At 47.1% G+C, this 21,473-nt stretch overlaps 1 protein-coding gene across 6 annotated transcripts in view; it reads left to right on the top strand.

Moving 5' to 3' along the window:
- LOC105484140 (calcium release activated channel regulator 2A) overlaps nt 1-21,473 on the top strand; it is a 209,418-nt gene that overhangs the window by 155,566 nt on the left and 32,379 nt on the right. For all 6 annotated transcript variants that reach the window (XM_071072352.1, XM_071072351.1, XM_011745470.3 and 3 more), the window contains 4 exons: nt 7,837-7,927; nt 11,139-11,234; nt 13,128-13,315; nt 18,814-18,885. In XM_071072352.1, coding sequence (XP_070928453.1) covers nt 7,837-7,927; nt 11,139-11,234; nt 13,128-13,315; nt 18,814-18,885 — 447 coding nt within the window. The remainder of the gene's footprint in view (nt 1-7,836; nt 7,928-11,138; nt 11,235-13,127; nt 13,316-18,813; nt 18,886-21,473) is intronic.

Genomic DNA, 21,473 nt, shown 5'->3' on the forward strand with positions numbered 1-21,473 from the left:
TTCTCTAGTCGAGGGTCTTCATTCTGTCATCAGCATGTTGGGCAGGGAGTGGGAGGGAATGTGGGTAACATGGGGGAATAGGAGTCAAGCCCCTCCCATAATCTTGCCTCTCTTTGACCATAGCAGTGCGGACTATTGGCCCCATACCTTGCTCCAGTTCGTGCTCACTCCCCAGTTGACAAATTCCAGGTGTAATTTGGAACACTGACAATTCTAAATGCAAGTATATGGAGTTATCTATTTTACAACCTAGGCTGCTGGGCCAGACATTGTGGTGATGTGAATGGAACCACGGGACCCGAGTTAAGGCCTGGATTCTGCCCGCTACTCTGACCTTTGGAAATCTGGTTACTTCACTGTTTTGATCCTCATTTTCTTCACTTGAAAAACAAAGATGTAGGGAGTACATGACCTTTATAAGCTTTCATTCTGTGATGGGGAGGAGGGATTCTCCTCTTTGCATCTGCCTTTGCCGAAACTTTGCAAACCAGGAGACGTAATTGATCAAACCACAGCCTCAAAGACACACATACAATCAGAATGACAACTCTCCAAGGCCAATGGCCACTTCTGAAACTCTGCCTTGAGTTCAAGCTCCTGAAATGTACCTAAATTGTAGAGAAATGCCATTTCCTCTCTCCAAGGCCAAGCCTACACTTTCATTTACAACCGGCAGAAACTACATTTTTCTTGGAATGATTTCAGCACACCCCTGCCTACAACCTAGGCAGGGGAATGGACGACTTTCTAAGACCCTCTGAAATCCCAACAGATTTTATTTAAAAGGGAGGACAAAGGAGAGGAGAAGCATGAAGAAAATCTTTTGACCAAGCAGTATTCCACAGCAGGAAGGCCTTGGCCTCTGTGCCGTTAGCGGGAGCTCCAGTGATGTTGAGTATTAATGCTTCGCTCTGGCGTAGCACCTTAACTCTCAGTGTGCATAGCACTTTGTGAAGGTTAATTAATTTTCATAGTTCCTGTGGGAGGCTGGCAGGATAAGTTAATGCTAACTACATCTCACCTTCTAGTTCCCTGCAAATTATCTGTAAAGGCCTCTCAGAAGCTACACTTTGTATTTACATTAGAATCATGAATTCTTCACCTCTACATCCTTCTCACACATCCCATCCTCCTCCCATCCTTAACTCCCCAGTAACCCAGCACCAGACGTACATGTGAGCGTGCACACACACACACACACACACACACATCCTTTAGAGAGGGACATTTGCCAGAACCAGACATCTCGTATGAAGATGTTTAATCCCCTGAGCTGGACCTGGGTTTTCATCTGGGTTTTCAGTAGGACTCATTCATTCCGGTCCATCACTGCCCTTATGGCATCCGCAGTATCTCACTGTTACTCTCTCCCCCCTGCTGTTGAAAATCTCCCTATTCTGAACTCACCTCTTCTTAGCTTTTCCCCTGAGAACTCCACCATCCTCCCCACCACCAGAGCGGGCAGCTTCCTTCACTTCCCCCTAGCAGGGCTCTGAGGTCACAGGATGACCGTCAGACAGAACCTAGGAGGGTTCTTTTGGGTCTACCTCATGGTGCATGGCTTCTTCTGTCTGTTCCTTTCCTCCCTGCCACTATAGCATTGGGCTCGATATTCTTAGATGCTAAATTATACAGAGAGTATAACTTCAATCTAAAGTATTTTGCCCAGGGTCATACTGTAAGAAGGGCTTAATCAACACTTTTCAATGGAATGTATGGACGTCTCTTTCCACATTTAGTCTTCTCTATTGAGCCTCCTCAGGTTTTATCCACCCCTGTGTCTTCCATCCCCAACTCCTTCACCATTCCTGCCCACATTTCTTCACACCACATACACCAAGCTGCCACTTGATCCTCCACCCCCCAGCTTCTACTTGACCCTTGGCTGACATCTATAGAGCAGTGACTCTCAAATGGGGTCCTTGGCCTCTGGAGAATCAGAAAACTCATTTAATTAGAATTTATTAAATGCATCTTATGGTGTTAGACACTTCCACTCGCATTATCTTTTTTAATCTTTACAACTTCTGTCTAAAGTAGGTATTACCAACTGATTTTTCAGATATAGAACACTTCAGGCTTACTGAGGTAACGTGACTTATCCAAGGCCAGAAAGTTTGTAAATGTCAGAACCGAGACTTGAACCCAGACCTTTTAATTCTGGATCTAATAAACTTTGTGGCAACCACACGCGTGTCAGCAAAGTCTCTATAACCTAGACTGCCCTGAAACCTGCCAGAAGAACTACCCAGCATCACGGGGAAAGAAAAGGACGGGGAGGATAAATATTAGTGCTCATGACTGTTGCTAACTCTGGCTCCTCCACATATGTGTCCTTCTGTTCCACTGAGAACTCATGTCTCTTGCCCTCACTCCTCTTTCATCTACCTCTTCTTCATCTCTCCCACATTATGTAACTCAAAATGATTAGGGTCAGATAGTAGAAAATGGAATAATTAAATAGATACCACTTGAGTTCTGGGAGCCAGGTCAAGAGTTTTTTGTTTGTTTGTTTGTTTGTTTGTTTTGAGACGGAGTCTCACTCTGTCACCCAGGTTGGAGTGCAGTGGTGGGATCTTGGTGTACTGTAACCTCCACCTTCTGGGCTCAAGTGATTCTCCTGCTTCAGCCTCCTGAGTAACTGGGGCTACAGGTGTGTAACACCACACCTGGCTACTTTTTGTATTTTTAGCAGAGAGGGGGTTTCTCCATGTTGGTCAGGCTGGTCTTGAACTCCTGACCTCAGGTGATCTGCCTGCCTTGGCCTCCCAAAGTGCTGAGATTACAAGCGTGAGCCCCTGTGCCCAGCCAGAAGGAGTGTTTTGAGAATGGCTAAGAGAAGACAGGTTGAATGGCTATGCCTACATGTCACTAATGAACATCTCAGAGGTCTCTGCTACAGATTGTGGTCCTCATTTTGTCTAACATTTTTCCAATGGCATGAGTAAAGGAAGACAAAAAGGGAATATTTTGAAGTAATGAAAAAAGTTCCATCCATAAAGAAGATACAACATACATTAAGCTTTATGCGCCAAATAACACAACAGCAAGATACATATGGCAGAAGCTTTTAGAAAAAATAAAGAAAACTTAATAAAAAAAAAAAAAAAGACTTTAGACTTTAACAAATTTGCTTCAGATTTGACAGATTAGTCAGGCAAAAGTACGTGGAAGATTAAAGTATGTGAAACCATCAATGAACACACTTTAGAGATGAATATAGAATTGTGTGCCTTACAAATAGAATATATGTCCCTCTCATAGAAGTTGTGCAAAAATTGGTCATGTTTGTGGCTACAGAGGAAAGATAACCAATACATTCCAAAACCATTTCTTTGTATAATATAATAAAACTAGAAACCAATAGCTTGTACCTTTTTTAATAAACTGCCTTTTAAATAACTCTCAGATACATTAAATGACAAAAACCAACATTATAGATTATTTAGCCTACATCCTGATTGAAGATTTAGAATGTCAACAAAACTTGGAAAGTCACTGAATACACCACACGACCAACTGAGACTTGTTAGCATAGTGACGGGCTGGAAAGATGGACTAGAACTAGCAAACACAAAATCTAACAGAATTACATTTGAGATGTTGCTCTGTGTTCAAAACGCCAATGGCAGAAGCACAAAGTAGAGGAGATACGATTCAGTAGTACCATCTTTAAAACAAAAATGATCACACAGACCTAAGATTTAGAGATTGTAGTTGGCAAATGGGTTCAGCACACATCCACTGTAATGTGGCTGCCAAGAAAAGTTAATGGGGTTTTAGGCTGTATGAATAGTTATGCAGCATCTAGAACAAGAGAGGAAATAGCTCTAATCTGCACACATCAGTCTCATACACTGGGCATTCAGTTTGGCACTCGCATAGCTTGAGAAAGATCATTGCAGCCCATTTGAAGAAGCATGAAGGGAATTGTAAAGGGATTTGTAAAAAATCCACGTGAGACACAGTTGCAGGAAGTGGAGAGGCTTGACCTGAACCCTTGAAGTCTTGATGCCGTTCTGAAATACATGAAAGGCTTTTATGCAGAAGAGTAAGGTCGTGGAAAGACAGATTTCTGTGAGCCAGAATATCCCAAAGATGAAATAACTACTTAGAGAAACAGCAAGTTCCTTGTCACTGGGGGTATTCTAACCTAGTCCGGGTAAGTACTTGACATGGTATTGTCACAAGATTTTTAACACCGGAGAAACAGGTAGTTAGATCAGACAAACCTTCCAACTCTGAAGTTCTTTAACTCACATGGTATCTAGTGTTCCCTCAAAATGGTCCATGAGCTTCTGAGTTTGGTACCCAAAATTGTAAATTGAGTTTTTACAGGTTTTTGGCATTAACATTTTGAGTTCAGGCCCTGCGGGTGACATAAATGCCTGCGTGTTTATAATCTAATTGAGACAACACGAACCCAAATGAAACAGTTGTTCAGGACTATTTAAGATTAATTGTTAAATGATCAAATGAAGACATCTGCTGTCATCAGAGTTCAGAGAAGGGGTCATGAGGGTTGGAATCGATGGCAAAATCTTCACAGAGAAGACTTCAAAGTCTGTTTATATGCATTAGGCAATATAAGTGATTTTAGAAATTGTGGCAACAAGGATGTATATGATGAGCAAACATGATGAGTTGTCTCTTTCCCCTGATGGCAGAATGTGGCGAGCCTTGCTGAATGTGACTCACCATATGTGCACATCTTTTTAGTGTCTCTTGCTGCCACTGCCCGCACAGCCACTGCAGGGCTCCTGCAGACACGGGCTCCTGGCTGCTGGCTCCTGCTCACACACAGTCTGGGTCTCTAATGGATTGGTTTGACAGGCACTTTTATTGACTGAGCTATTTCTTCTTCATCTTCCCAATTGCATCAGCCTTTCCAAACCCAGCAGGTCTTTCATCCTTGAAACCAAGGCTCTTCCCCTTGGGGAGCACTGCCCTTTGCCCTCCACAGCCCGTGATTGTAATGACAACAGTAAATCATCCCTTACACTGACTGAGGGCTCTGTGGTTCTGACACTTTCCACATCCACTCTCGTGTGTTCTTTATGACAATGTAGGGAGGAACACAGGGCAGGTACCATCCCAGGATGTGAGGAGGTCAGAGTACTTACCCAAGGTCACACTGAGGAAAGGAGCTGGTTCTGGGATCCGAATGCAAGTCGTCTCATCCCTGCACTGGTTTAGTGACATGAGTGGTACGCACAGCACCTTAATCTTCCCCATTCCTGGGATTAGTGTGTTCTAACCCAGTCTTGTCATAGTCGTTCAAGCCTGGAGAGTTTCACAGCAGGCCAGCTTTCCAAAAGCTTGGTTGCATATATGAGTCTGGTTGGGCCCAGGATCTCGGATGCCCACCTGGAATCCCAGCGCTTCTTTGCAGTAGGCCTAGCCTTTGTGAGTGAGGGCTAGGGGGAGGCACTCTTCAAACACTGTATCTATCTTCCTGCCAGTTATTTTTTAGTGGCTTGTAAAATAACTTAATTCACATACCAGCAAGCTGGTATGCAAGCATGAAAAACTTAGAGTGTGTTAATTTAATCAAATAAGACATAGATCAAAGTTAATATAGCACACTTAATTATATTATAGAATTAATGCCCTGCATGGTTATTAGAAATAAATGGTAAGCCATTTATATGAATAACTTTATATGAATTGCTTTAGCAGAGCCAAATCAATGTTTAAGTTTCTCTCATCTTACTTTATTAGTTTTACAGTATTTATATAGCTGGAATCTCTGTCTAGAGTTTTCCTTGATATCATTTACCATCTAGCATCTGAGTTTCTTCAAACACAGGAAGATAATTCCAGGGACCAAGAGAAATCATCTTGCTTTCTGAAAGTTCCTTCAAACTGTATCTGCTTCTGTCACTGAAGTATCAGGGTCAACAGCATGAGCCTTTTTCCTTACTTTTCCTCCAAGATTTTGCTTTAATTCTTAGGAGTTAACTCAGAGCAAAAGTAACCATCCCAAACATTGGTCATTTAACAAGAAGAGATTTCTTACTCTTAGCCAAAAAGAGTAAGGGATGCAGGACGTATCCATAAAGACAGGGTCCCGGCTTGCGAAGGTCTGGGAGGACTGTCATCTCTCACTGAGCCCACCCTGGGCCATTATTGTACAGTCGCTCAAAATCAAGTTTCTGGTCTTGGGGGTGCAGCCAAGCAAGGCAACTCCAAGGCTGTGCTCTGTGATGAATGTCCCTGACCGTGGAGTCTCGCACACTGTTCCTTTGTCTGGGTCAGATCTGTGGTTTCTGTAAAGCTGGAAGGATGCCAATCAAAATGACTCCTGTTCATTGTTCACCTGTGCACATGGTGAAAATACACTCTCAACAGGTGGCAGATGAGAAAGGGGCAGAAATTGGGCTGTGGCAAAGCCTTGGACAGCAGAGAAGGTCTGGTCCTGGATTGGAGGCCCAAGTGGACATGGGAGGTAGGGGTTAAAATGATGGAGGGCTCAGGGGAATAAATATCTTCCCATCCTTTATGTTCAGTTCAGAAATCTTCCTAGTACTTCTTAAAATTGAGAACTTCAATTATTGAAGTCTCTTAAATGAAGGGCACAGTGGGCTTGCCATCATTTAAGTTTAGAATGGCAGGGGCCAAATGTGTGTGTGTGTGTGTGTGTGTGTGTGTGTGTGTGTGTATGTGTGTGTGTCTGTTGCATGTTCAGAACAGGTCTTGAAAGCCACATGAGCCTGTTCACGGAGCCTGGAGTTTCCTGAACAGGATAGGGAGAAGATCGGGAGTAGCGGCCACAAAGAGGGTCTTTCACTGCATGGTCAGCAAAAAAGGTATGAAAATGCAACTACCTGGGAATGTCAGTAATTCAGTGTGTTAACTCCCAGTTTCAGTTCCAATGCTAATACCAGATCTTTCCTGTTTGAATTTGGAGGGGCATTAGAAGTTGGATGTATCATGGGGAGAGGGAGAAACAGAAAAGGATCCATCCCTGGGGATGACCTACACACCTTGTCCCCATAGCTGCGTTTGTCTTCATCTCCCTATAGGAGCAGAGTGCCTAGGTACTCGCTTTCTGGGTGGGGAGAGGAAAGAGTGGGGAGAGGATGCTGAGAAGAAGAGTGGGGATGAGGACATCTCATTGTCATCGCCATCCTCCAACCAGCCTCGCCTGTCTCGCACTGTCTGCTTGTGCCCTGGAGCCTGAGATGGCACGGGCACTAGACATCGTGCCTTTTGCTTTGTGGTAGGGGTGTGGTAGCTCTTGTTGTCATCATCATGGAATCTCTTGAGAATCTCATGAGAAACATGGATCACACAAACTCAAGCATACAGGGAGAGTCCTCTGAGAGTGCAGTGATAGAGGGTCCGGATGTGGACAGGCAGAGAGAAAGCATGCAAACAGGGACAAGATAAACCAGGAAACAACAGGAAAGAAACCCACACAATGCAACTTCATATGGTCTTTGAGCGTGGGGATCAGCGGGAACAGGGATGATATGTCTGGCAGAGGCCTCTGGGCTTATGTTGAAAGAAAGTACAATAAAGGGAGATGGTCCAGGGAAACTTCACCGAGGAGCACAGGGATCATCTAGGAGTGATGGCTGGGGGATGGGAGGAGGAGAGGCCACGTGAAACCTACCAGTTGTAGGGGCAGGTGCCACAAGGCCTCTGTGGTCTGGATCCCTTGTCGGGTTAGCTGATCCTGAGGGACTGATCTTGTAGCCTTGACCGACCTGACCGATGCTGTCACCCCCACACCCACAGCTCCAGAGTAGGGGACTGGTGTCTGAGCTCCAGGAGCTGTCGCTGTGGGATAGGGGAACCTTAATGCAGACTCTCCTTTTGCCATCTCTGTAGGAAAATTGCTGCTTATGATGAAGAAATCCAGCATCTCTATGAGGAGATGGAACAGCAAATCAAAAGTGAGAAGGAGCAGTTTCTCCTGAAGGTAAGTGTGCACTCCCCAGGCTTGGCTCTGAGGCCAGCTTGACATATCTGCTCTGTCTCCCCCAAGTTTAAGATTGTGGTGCCTCTGTCCATGCACTGTTGATTCCCTCTTTCTCTGCTGTATTTTTTTGTCAAGACATTTATCACCTTCACACAGGACATGTAATATCCTTGTTTATTTTCATTGAGTGTCTATCTTCTCCTGCTAACATATAAGTTGCAAAAGAGCAGAGATTTTTATCTTTTATTAACTAAAGTATCCTCAGCACATAGACAATGCCTGGAACATACCAGGTGCTCAACAAATATTTGTTAAATGAATGAATGAATGAATAAGTGAATGAATGAAAGGATGGAGGTTCATGCTTTCCCTGTTAAATTTGATCTGACATTGACTGTTCCTAGAATTATATGGCAGGCCCGCCCAAATGCACCAGCCCAGTTCACCCTGTGTCCAGCAGCTCTCCTAAGTGGACAAGCGTTAGAGCCTGTGTTACCCATCCTTTACCCTTAGGCACATGGAAAATTTCATAGCCAAGAAAAAACAAATCAATCCCGCCTTCCACAGATACCATTGAGGAAATGGATAACTCCCTTCCCTCTTCCTGGTCTGACCCTTATCAGCCCCTTCCCAAGCCCTGCCATTTGTCTCAAGAAGTCAGGATTGGCAAAATCCTCTTCTTTGCCAAGGTAAGCAGGATCCTTCTGGAAACATGTTCATAAAACTAAATTTAAAAAAACAAAAAAAGGCCACTGCACTCCAGCCTGGGTGAGAGAGCGAGACTCCGTCTCAAAAAAAAAAAAAGCTTCAGAGAACTCTCTAGTACCCATTTTGGGGCTACCTACTTGGTGGGTTCTCAGCAGAAAAGACTTTGATCTTAGATGGCAGCTTCCCTTGCCGCTCAGCACTAAGCCTGACTGTTATCACAACCCCTTCTCTTGAACCAATGTTAAGTTTTATGCTGCCTCAGATTATCAACACCACTGCTCCGTTTATTATCACAGATGTCATTCAAACTGAGAGGGAATCGGAATGCTTTTCAAGAACATCTGGTCATGTCCTCCAATTAGCGCCCTCTGGAGGCTTGTCAGCATTTCCAGGCCTCCTCCCTCTTGTAGAGCCTGAAAGCATTCTGGCTGCTCCTGCCCCTCAACCTGGTTGATGGCAGACAGAACTCACACACTTCTCACCAGCAGACCCCAAAATCGTTTCTGAGAACAGCAGCTCCCCACCCCACCTCCCTGCCATAGGGCAGTCACCCCCTTTATCCCAAATGACACCCTGCACAGAGAGGCTGAGCTCCATGCGACATCTTGTCCCCTCTGCCCCGGCCATGACTACAGGTCAGAGGTCCTAGCTAAAGGAAAAGACGTGATTTCAGAAGCAAATGCTGGGCCAGGGCATAGGGGATGGGCAAGGGCAGAGGTCACAGGAAAAAAAATTCAAGGAGAAGTTTGCGTCACTGCAGGTGATCCAGCCTCCCTGTCCCCTTCTGCTCCCTCCTTCTCCCCTCTTGACACCAAATGCCTTTAAAGCGCAGTGCTTAGATTTATGCCTTTTGCATGAACATGGAAACTGCTCAGATGTTTTTGCAGCACTATTAAGCCATGAGATACAAAGGCTTTTGCCTGGCGATAGATCAAGGATAGTGGTGCTACCGTTTCTGACATCACGGAAAAGGTTGAACCCTCGGACCAGAATTTGGGTCCTGGCTTGACACATATCAGTTTGTCTGACCATGAAGGAAGTACCTAATCACTTGCACCTTCCAACCCCAGGATGTGATGCCAGACCACCTCAACGCTCTGTCCTGGTGCATTGTGAGGATGCTCTGTAGGCCCATTGGGGGTGCAGCCACATCATCACGGGGATGCTGGAGCCTCTCGCTGCTCCCAGCATTTTTCACGGGGAGCAGCAGCCAAGTTGAAGGAGGCAGATTCACTGGGGCTGATTCTCTGGAAGTAAATGTTGGGAGCAGGTGCTGTCTGGTCAGATCGTACCTCTGCCATTCATGTGGTTAACATGAGGATAGTCACAGGCTGTCCCTGTGGTTCTTCTGCCCATTTACCTGCCTAAAAATGGGCAGAAGAACCTGGTCACATCAACAGAGGATGCACAAGGAAGCACCCTGAGCCTTTGAGTGGAGGTGTCCAAAGGCCTCTGGCCCGAGGGGGCCGTGCTCCACCACCGTGCTGCGGCCGCTGTCATGCCAGGACACCCGCCTAGTGCAGCATCCCACGCTGTCCTCCTTGGGAGAGAGTCCTTCCGTATCTCAGGAACCCCAGGGGGCTCCGGTAGTGAGTTATATGGCAGTTACAATGGTTTCTTCTCTTCCTGCACATTTTGTACCTCCATTCCGCCTTCAGGCAAGTGGAGTGCTGCAGATGGCATGGGTATTTTTGTTTCTATTCTGTGAACAAACAGTGATCCAGAAGAATGAAGCAAGTTAGTTGGGTGAAGCTGGGGCCAGAACCCAAGTTGTGTCCCGCTCGGCTCAGGGCCCTTACACCACAGATCTGGCTCTGCTGAGAGCATCAGGCACCCGACGGCCCACACACTTTCCTCCTCATCCCACAGCCAGGCCCCTTCTCACCTGCTTCAGCACCTCTCTGTGGGGAAAGCCCAGCCTAGGGAAGGAGCAGATATTAAAACATCCTGAGGAGCAGGGCCCGGGAGACTTCAATCACAGTGGGAAAATATGAACACTTAGACCCTCAAGAGGAGCAGGTAATGGCCCTGTGTTTCCAGAGTGTGGCCAATTTAAGGGATCCGATGCCAGTGCCCAACCTCGAACAGAGTATCCAGGTCAGAAGGCGTCCGAGGGGTCATCTGCCTCCCCCAGTTTGCACATGAGGAGACCAAGGCCTGATGTTTGAACTCAGGCCCCAACTCTCCCCATTCAGTATTCCACCTTTGGCTGACACTGCTCCTTTTTTTGGTAGAGAGGAGGGTGGCGGTGCACAGTCACTGGACATGGCCATGCTTGCTGGGAGTTTGCATCCTGCCTCACTAAGTGCTTGCATTATCTCTGTCTCATTTGGTCCTCCCTGATGGGGCAGGCAGGTTACCAGAGCCCTGCAGTGCTATGGGAAAAGCCCCGTGGTCTAATAGAATGGGTTTTGATGTTGAGTAGGTTCAAGGTGGGAAAAGAAATCTATAACCCAGGGGTACTACATTTGGATCCTGTGTATCCCTCTTTCTGGCTTGGCAGGACACAGAGAGGTTTCAAGCCCGCAGTCAAGAGCTGGAACAGAAACTGTTATGTAAGGAGCAGGAGCTGGAGCAGCTCACCCAGAAGCAGAAAAGGGTATGTTGCTGTCATGGCCTCAGAGTACCTGGCTCTTCTCTCCATCCTTTCCTCTGCCTCTTGCCCACCTTCCCTGCCATTCACTTAAGGACTTTTGATTTTTTTTAACCTGAGAAGAACGATTTAGTTGTACAACAGATAGCATTTAAAATCACAGGTGATCCCAAGATAAAACCTTTACTTCTCCAATACCAGGTGTTTAACTTGGAAAAGTTGCCAAGCATTCCCCCATGAGGTATCTGCAGACATGTTCCTATAATTATACCCAGGAGCCACAAGAATGCCAAAACTGGAATTTGTTTCCTGCCTCCTGTATAAGAAAAGGGGAATGCCGAGGTACAAGAGACATTGTCTACCACGATATTTGGCGGGAGGCTACAGATAAGTTTCTTCCGTCCAGAATGGTCATGGATGCCTCTGCTGGAACAGGCGCTTCCGAAGTCAGCCTGTGTCTTCCCTGGTCGTGTGGTGCCTGGACAGGGTCATTGGCATCCTTTGTGGCTACTCCCATCCCTGCAGGAAGAATGCAGACACCAGGCACTCCTCTCTGATGTACCTGAGCCTCCAGGAGGCAGGCTGGGTGGTGCGCTCTGCAGGGCAGCGTCTCTGTGGCCGGGAGTGCCTGGCTGATGAGCCCAGAAAGACTGACGGCCTAGGCAAGCCTCCTACTTAGCGGCCTCCACTCCTTAGCAAGGACTCCTGAGGGAGACGGGCTGGCGTGCCACTGGCCTCCTGTTTTGTTGTGCCCGGTGCCGGAAGGAATCCAGCTCTGGACAGACCAGGACACATTGCTTCCATTTCAATAGAGAGGGTTATTTTTAGCAGCACATTAACATCTACTTGAAGACAGCCCTGCTAAGACAAGAGACTGTTCCACTGCTGCTGCTACCCAAGCTATGAATTTAGGTCTCTCCTTCTGCAGCAAGACGATTTCTACTCCGGGAACTGCCAGCTGCCTCCCCGTTTCTCCATCCACAGTTGCACCTTGCTTCTCCTACTCCTTCTCTTCCTCTCTATTATGCATTAAGTTCCTAGCAATTAGATTTACCCCTCAAATGAATGACTGCCACTCGATGTAATTACTGCATGCTTGCCCGATTGCACAGGAGCCTCTTGAGAATCACACCAAATTCCTTGTTGTTACTTCTTCCTCCCCTTACTGGCCACATTCATTAAACTAAATTTATTATGATATATGTACCTTGGTTTGATTCTTCCTCTGGTGAGAGGATTAGAAGCTCTGCACAGCATAATCAACAGCCAAGAAAAGCTGAAGCTATAAAAATGCAAGGTTTTTAGTTACTTTAGAGACATAGGAAAGGTCTGTGTTCTGTTTGAACTGTTTTAGTTATTTCCTAAGAATTTTCAGGGCTTCTGGCTACCCTTAAAAGCTTCTCTAGATTAATGGAATTGGAGTTGAGAGGAGAAAAGGGAATATATAGATTTACTATCAGCGTGCGAAATTGGGAAGGATGGTTTTATGAAGCAGGCCATTTAGCTGTTCCCCTTCTCCATCAAGGACCAAGGAAAAGAAATTGGCTTAAAGGACAACAAGACGGATTTAGGTTAGATCTCAAGGCTATTCACACGGACGGACTGTGGAAGTTCCTTTGTTAGTGGTCTTTCTGAGTGGAGCAGTTCCTCCTGGACTGTTTAGTGATCCTGTGTGGAGACAGGGGAGAGACAAGATGTGCTCTGCAAGCTCCTTCCTGCCTAGAGGAGTGTGTATGTGTGAACTGAGGCGAGGACAATGCCGATTTAGGCTTGAGGCCGGTGAGGGGTGGCAGTGACGGTTCCTGCCTGCCAAGCGGGGAAAGCAAGGTGAGGCCAGGGCAGGCCCTCGTGAAGATGGTGGTCACTCCTCATTCCCCTCTGCTCCCCATTCCTTTGCAGCTGGAAGGTCAGTGCACAGCCCTGCATCATGACAAGCATGAGACCAAGGCTGAGAATACCAAGCTGAAACTCACCAACCAGGAGCTGGCCCAGGAGCTGGAGCGGACCTCCTGGGAGCTCCAGGATGCTCAGCAGCAGCTGGAAAGCCTTCAGCAAGAGGCCTGCAAACTCCACCAGGAGAAGGAGATGTGAGTCCAGCCTTTGTCCGCTCCTCTGCTGTCCTCCAGCACCACCCCCGCACTATGGGCGTGTCCCCTCGCCGCTCAGAGGCCCTGTCTCCTGGCCTGTGAAGTGTGGATTTGGGCTTGTGGCTCCCTGAGACTCTTCTAACACTCTTCTAGGATTCTGACCCTGTGAAGCAGACCAGTTCTGTGTCCAGCATGGCCTGGGATTGACAAGAAATGTACAGCCCTGTTCTCAGAAAATGCATTCTGTGATTAGAAAGACACGTTTTTCCACAAACAAATATGAGGGAGTCTGTGGGCAAATGCTGAGTGAGCAGACAGACCCTAAGTAACTGTCGTCGTGTAGAGACCTGGGAGGCCGAGGGGGACCAGAGGGAGGCAGGAAGGCTTCCGGGATCAGCATATGATCTGACGGGGCATGTGTCACTGTCCTGGACTTGCCTGTCCATCTCTGCCCATTTTTTTCACCATGTTCCTCAGATTCAACTGTGTGGTCCCAGTAGGGGGAAACCCACATCTCTCAGGGCCCGACCTGCCAATGGTGTCCAGCCATGGGGGTTAGTTTATAGGCAGAGGCACACCTGAGGCAGAATCAAGCCTGGGTCTGCACCTTAAGCTGGAGGAGTCCCTGAAGAATCAGCCATTTATCTTGTCTTGGTAGTCTTAGGTTTTAGATCAAATGTACTCTGAGGCTCAGGGCAGAGGACCCTCCTTTGTTTATTTGTATATTCATTTATCCATAGAGCCAATGACTTCTTCATTTGGCAAACATTTATTCTGCGCTAGGTACCGTGCTGGGCATTCGATATATCTCACTTATGTCGATCATTTGACATCCTCCCATTTGATCTTTAAATCATCCTGGGCCAGGCGTGGTGGCTCACACCTGTAATCCCAGCACTTTGGGAGGCCGAGGTGGGCAGATCACGAGGTCAGGAGTTCGAGACCAGCCTGACCAACATGATGAAATCCTATCTCTATTAAAAATACAAAAATTAGCTGGGCATGGTGATACACGCCTGTAGTCTCAGCTACTCAGGAGGCTGAGGCAGGAGAACGGCTTGAACCTGGGAGGCAGAGGTTACAGTGAGCCGAGATCGTGCCACTGCACTCCAGCCTGGGGGACAGAGCAAGACTCTGTCTCAAAAAAAAAAAAAAAAAAAAAAAAAAAATTCCTGATGTGGCAGGTTCTGCTATTATCAAAGAGGAAACTGAGGTTCAGAGGTTTAAGTAACTATCCCAAGATGCCAAGAGTTATACACATCTTGCCGATTTTCCCTAGAGAATAACAAGCCTGCAGAAAATATCCTTACAAGAGTCGGACTGGCTATCATTTACTCACACATTCGTTCATGCACTCTTCATTCATTCATTTATTCTGAAAAAAGTAATTGTGTGCCTGATCCTGAAAGGTACCAGGTAGTACCGAAAGGCCGATTTTAGGGAAAAGGGCAGTGCTACGTACCAGAACTTGTTTTATAGATATTAACTCCCCTTGTTCAGAAGTGAAGGTGCTCACTCTGGGTGGCTGCTGGCAGGATTTTGGTCCACAGGCCTACGTAAAACTGCTGTGCTGGTGTGACCTCTGTGTGGAATCCTGTACCGTTTGGTGCTAATTGCCTGGGGTAAAAGGAAGGAGACGTGTTTGGGCTGGAAATTTCACCCTAGTAAGATGTCTCCAGTTAAAACAAAACAAAAACAAAGAGCTCCCAAGTAGCTGACTTAAATTAAGCCCCTCCATTCCAATTCTTGGATGACCAGTTGTGGAAGGACAACATATTTCACTGTGAACAAGCAAAATCAGTTCCTCCTCACTGAGAACAGGTCAACAAGGTACAGGCATTTAGCTTTACAAACACAATTAAGGATGCAGGCTCTTAAAATTCAATCAAGCTCTAAAAGCAACAAACATCTGAAGGCACAAGCATTAGAACAGCAAATGGAAATAAACACCCAGTGCTGGAGCGTCACATCACAGCGTGAGGATTCAAAGCTTTCTGAAGTCTTATCTTAATTAACCAAGCCAGAGACACAATCTCTGGAGGCTGAGAATTGAAAAAGAGGGAGGGAGGGAGGATGGGAGGAAGAGAGAAATATGACTCCAGAACCTTCACAACTTGTATTCAAGAAGCTTGAAGTTTCTTGTGTAGCCGGGGAACATCCTGGGGCCTGGAGAGCATGTCCCGTCCAGGGAGGCCGGGAGAGCAGTGCAGCGAGAGGCTTGGCTTGTTCTCCATAGAGTAGGGTTGCAGACGGGCAGATGGAGAGGACTTTGATGCTCTGGTTCACCTGGAGGCGTCCCTGAAGAATCAGCCATTTATCTTGTCTTGGTAGTCTTAGGTTTTAGAACAAATGTACTCTGAGGTTCAGGGCAGAGGACCCTCCTTTGTTTATTTGTATATTCATTTATCCTTATAGTCAGTGACTTCTTCATTTGGCAAACATTTATTCTGCGCTAGGTACCGTGCTGGGCATTCGATATATCTCACTTATGTCGATCATTTGACATCCTCTCATTTGATCTTTAAATCATCCTGGGCCAGGCGCAGTGACTCACACTCATTTTATACATGAAGAGACTGAGGCTCAGAGAAGTGTAGTGATGGGCCCAAAGCCGCGCAGCTAGTTAGTGCCGGATAACAGGGATGGAGCCCAGTTCTCCTGATAGTCCCGGGCTCTCCCACAGGGTCTTGCTGCCTCGTGCTGCTGCAGAGCAGCTGGGAGAGGAAAGGGTGGAGCTGGGAGGTAAACAGGCTTAGTCACTGATCAGCAAGAATTCTGAACAGGCAAAATTAATTTTCCTGATCTCTGAAGATGCTCAAGGTAGCGGAAGTAGATTTTAAAATGAGATAAAGAAAGAACTATCAAGCAGAGAGGTAATATGAAGATGAAGGTCAGCTGAGAAGCAGCAACTCTCTGTTTATTTTTTAATTAACTTGTATTTTGAGTAAGTAGTTATGACAGGGCACGCAATTCAAAAGGCACAAAAGGTTAGATGCTCAAAAAGAAGTCTGTGTCCCCGACACAGCCCCGATCTGCAGTCATCAGAGCCGCGGGTCATGGTTTCCTGTGGATCCTTTCAGAGGATGCTGTATGTATATGCAGGCACAGACACATACATGTGCGTGCACACACGTGCACACGCATACACACACACACGCTTTTCCTTCATAAAACACTAGCATACTAAGCATACTGTTCTGCATTTACATTTTTCACTTGACAATATGTCTTGTGAAGTGCTCCATAGCTCATCTCTCCCCTAAAACAAAGCCAACAGCAGTTCCCCTAAGGGTAACCATAAACGCCTCACCAATTACCACTCCAAACAACTGCAGGTTCTTTCCCTTTCAGTTTACATATTACCATGTATACACTTTTAGAACCTCTAGGTTAGAAGGACTTTAGAGGTCATTCAGTCAAATATCTAAGTGTCTTTTTTTTCAGAAGTGCCTTTCTTTTGTTGACACAAAAATATATTTCTGAATATATGTGTGTATATATAGATGTACAAATATCCAAGCAGATATATGTTTACTAGACAAACAGAACAGTACATGTGTTCACATGTATTTCTAATACAAATGTGTGTATATATAGCCCTGATGGTCACTGGTGCTACGTATGCAGAGCCAGAGAAAACTTAGAATTTGGGAACTGGCTATTTGGTAAAATACTCTGTGAGAACCCAGACCTTAAGTCCCTGGTGAATGATTTTCCTGAGCAGAGGAAAAGCTGTGAGCTCCTGGCCATCCCTGGAGAGAGGCAGGACACAGGGTGGGGTGGGGGACCCTAAAGTACAGCACCAGGATCTTCAGCTCCCAGGGCCCAGAGTCGGGAGTGGGCAGCTCTGCTCACAGAGCGCTCATCAGAGCAGAGTCCCGGACAGGGGTTTAGAGACCCAGTTTGGATGATGGGAAATACATTGTTTTTCTTCAAGTTGAAATTAAATATAATCGGTAATAAAATGCCAAGAATTTGCATCTCTGCAGGAGCCAGAGAAGGTTTGTTGCTTAATTGGAATTGTCTGAGTTGAACTTAGAATTTCATTCAGCCTCTTATTGCTGTAAATTGACTTTACAATTATTCTATAAAATGGGGAAAAGAGAAACATCATGCTGAAGGAATCAGGTTATTAGGAGCTTGGCAGGAGAGTCCTGCGGACCAGCATGTTGGTGCTGTTTCTGCCAGCTCAGTAATGAGATGGATGGGGTGGCAGAGGGGTCCTTGCCCAGCCCAGTGTGTGCACAGCCTGGCAGCCCTGACAGCCCATGGGAAGTGACGCCTGTATCAACTTGCAAGATGCTCCCTACGTGAAAAGCTGTGCTGCAGTTTGGAAACGTGGAACTATAGACCCTTGTAGTAAGATCGGAGAGCGGTTAAAAATCGTCTAAAGCATGGTATAGAACAGAGAAGGAAAAATGAAGACAGAATTGTGAAGTGAAGCCAGTTTCCCAATATCACCCAATGTCTTATTTTTTTCCTTTCCTTTCTTCCCTGAGTGATGCTGAAGACCTGCCCCATTACCCCATCCTTCCTTCCTCTTTTATTCTTCCTCCTTTTCCTCCTTCCTTCATTCTTTCCTTCCTGTCTTCCTCCTTCCCTCCCTTTCTTCCTTCTTTGCTCCCCCTCACCTCTTTTACCCTCTTTTCTTTCTTCCTCCACCTATTTGCTGATTACACCTCCAAGCCAGGCGCTGTGTCAAGGATATCAATGTAAACAAACCAGACACAGCCCTTACCTCCCCACCTGAGTTGCCCTCTAGTTGCCCTGATTCACAGCCTCCCTGCTTCTGTCTCCCCTTCCTCACAACTCCTGTTACAATTAACACGTTTGCACAGTGATATACATGGTTATAATAGATACATTCAATTCTGCATTACAGCTGGATCATAAGTCAGAGAAATGAAGGCCCAATAGTGAAAAGTCCAGATATCTGGGGACTTTGGGAGGAAGGTGGGAAAGAAAAGGTGGTTCTTCCAGAGCTCCTAAAAGCATACCGCGCCAGCCTCTGGGTGGGGCGAGAATGGGAGGGAAGGTAATACAAATTCTGCTCTCACCCTTCAAGATCTGGCTGGAGAAGAATATTGATTCTAATTCCCTGAAGTCTGGATAGGATAGGGCAGTTTGGAGCCTGGACAGACTCTTTAGTGACCATCCAGCCTATTCATAGGTGGCACGTGAAGTGGCTGTGGAATGAGCTGGGTCTGGGGGTAGGAGGGGACCCTGGTTCAGTCACGGATTGTCTGCGTGAACTGCAGAGACTTAGCAGACTTCTCTGATGGTCACAGTCTATACATTGAGGATAAGTTCACCTCCCAAATTGGGCGCATGCAATGCCCAAAACACTTGCAAACCACAGGAGCTCTCCAAGAGAAGGTCACGTTCCTCCAATGCCCTCCGTCCCCAGCGCGGCATCGCCTGCCAGTCTCCAGCATGAGGGGTCTGGGCATCCGGCTTCCACCTGGGAGCTCACCGCCATGTGTTTGCCTCCTCCTCAGGGAAGTGTACCGCGTGACGGAGAGTCTACAGCGCGAGAAGGCCGGGCTCCTCAAGCAGCTGGATTTCCTAAGGTGCGTCGGTGGGCACTGGCCTGTGCTGAGAGCACCTCCCAGAAGCCTGGGGTCGGAAGGACCAGTCTGAGGGTCATCCTTGCCTACGTGCTAGAAAAATATGCCTGCGGAGAGCGCCCTCACTCCCTTGGTCCCCAACGCAGTGTTTGGACCACTGAGTAGCCACTGTGTTATGTGTGGTCCATTTACACGTGCGCCCATATCCAGCTTAGTCCTCCTGGTGGGGCGGCTCCGCCCCACTCTTCTGAGTCCCTCACAGGACCATGCTTGGTAGTGGATCACCTGGGAGCAGAGCTGGGTTTATTGAGCATTTAATCTATGCCAGAAATATCATCTCTTTCATCTTCAGCAAAACTGTTAGGTGAGTAGGGCGGTTAATTCACAGGAATTAACTGACGGGGAAGTTGATATTCGAGGAATGAGGTGATTTACCACAGGCAACGCAGCTCCCCGCCGATAGGGCCAGAATGGAAATGCGTAACTCGGCTGCGTTCTGTTCGTGTTTGTTGAATGAGTAAATGAATCGCAAACAGAGCACCGAGAAAAAACTTCCTCAGCCTTCAGAGACCCCCCGCAATAAACTCAAAGTCGACGGGTCTGGAATGTGCACCGCCCTCCCCTCCTCAGAAACACAAACCTGTGCGGGGAAAGATGGCAGTTCTGGTGCTGCCCGTGATGTTTGTAAGTCGCTGCCGGCTGGGCACCTCTGGGGGAATGGTGAGGAAACAGAAGGACTTTGGGTTCTGATTTTTGAAGTGCAAGTGGTTTTGAATCACGTCCCAGTCACGTTATGAAGGTTTTTGTTTTTGTGAAAGCAAGGGATGCTCACTCTGTCTGGCATCTATGACGCTACCAAATGGAAAAGTGCTTCAACCTGAATGCGTTGCAGATCGACTGTGCTCAGTACATGATTCGGTCAGGCCTCCAGAGCCAGGGAACATGCAGGGGGGTTCTGAGGTGACCAAGTTGTGATCCATTTGCGAGAAGGTCTTGATTCTTAGGAAGGCTTGAGTAAAAGGAAGAGAACAAAATGGATAAGGACAAGTTTGGGGTCTTTTTTTTCTATCGCATTGAGGAAAAAATGAAAGGGTAGATTCAAAGAGAATGCGCAGGGGAAAATGACAAGGCAGCTCTCTACAAATACGTACGGGTCTTTTTAATGGAGTCTAGCATTTGTGCAGAATGACAAAGGGACTGAGGCCTTCCTGTGCCATCGATCCAGGGTTACCAAGCTTAAGTCCCGCTGGCTAATGAAAGCTGAGAGCTGGAGGGAAGGCCTCATGGCACATCTCTCCCTCACAGTGAAACCACCTGGAATCAAGGGAGAGAGAATGCTGCAGTGGATGTGGGGGATAGCGGGAATATCGGGGGAGGGCAGGGGTGGGATGGTGGTGGAATCAGGACGACAGCTGGGGTGTGACGGGGTGAGAAGGGCTGCCATCCGAAGGACGGTGGGTGCAAACACGAGCAATTTCAGGGCACTTGATTAGGAACAAGCACTTTGAAGCTGGATCTGATTCAAAACCCAGCACTTCCTCTCATTAGCTTGTGTGACCTTGGGCAGTTGACTTAACCAATCCGAGTCTTAATTTTCCCATGCCTAGCTTACAGGGTTCTTTTGAGGATAAGATGATACTTGTGAGTAGGAATTACAGTAGAGCAGCGATGTGAACAAAAGCAGATATGTTTCTTTAAATACTGAGGCTTCTGTGTGGGGATGGCCACATCCGCATAAAGCAGGAAGCCACAAAGGAAGAAACAACGCAGCATGCTTTCCAAAAATGGTGGGACTTTCCAGGTCTCCCAAGGTCCTCGCTCAGGTGCAAGGGTGCTAACTCACAGCTCCGTGCCGAGTGAGGGTCCCTCTGGCATGAGCAGCTCACTTTGCCATTCTCAGGACTTGTAAAATAACCTCCATGTCCCTCCTGACTTGTTCGGAAGGCCCTGGCTGTGTGCCTGCCTGCTTACCTCATGCAGGTAACTGAAAACCACCCTGGCACATTCCTAATGTTTTCTGTAAGACTGGCGGAATTGGAAGTCCGTCGCCCTGGTGGTGACTCCTCAGGCCCCACCTAAAATCTCTTTCTATAGTGTACAACACACTTAGCAGAGCGCCTGGCCCAGTCAGTGCCCCCATAAATGGCAGCGTTGTGATGATTAGGGCCTAACCATGGCTGTGCCCTCCCTTTCCCTTCAAAAGTGTAGATTTGTTCAGAGGCCGCTGGCCAGAAGAGTCATAGAATCACGAAACTGCTAAGCACTTTGAGGTCATCTGGCCTGCCCTCTCCACCTCTTGTGTTAATGGATGAAGTTCCCAGTTGTGAACCCCAAGTGCATTCCGCCGTCGCACAGCAGACCCAGTCAACTCACTTTCCCAACTGCTCCTACTTTAAGTCCTGGAGAAAAGACTCCTCCTTTTCCATCCTCACGCTTGCTCCTGTTTCACAGCTGGAACCATTCGATAAGAGCTTCCTCCCATGCCCATGTCTCTGCCTTCTTCTCTGTTACGGTGGATATACTACCCATGCTCATCACAGAGGCCACCCCCAACCCCTGTGCCCAACTCACACTCTAGAATTAGAGCCCGT

This window comes from Macaca nemestrina, chromosome 10 (assembly GCF_043159975.1).
Source record: "Macaca nemestrina isolate mMacNem1 chromosome 10, mMacNem.hap1, whole genome shotgun sequence".
NCBI classification, from domain to species: Eukaryota; Metazoa; Chordata; class Mammalia; order Primates; family Cercopithecidae; genus Macaca; species Macaca nemestrina.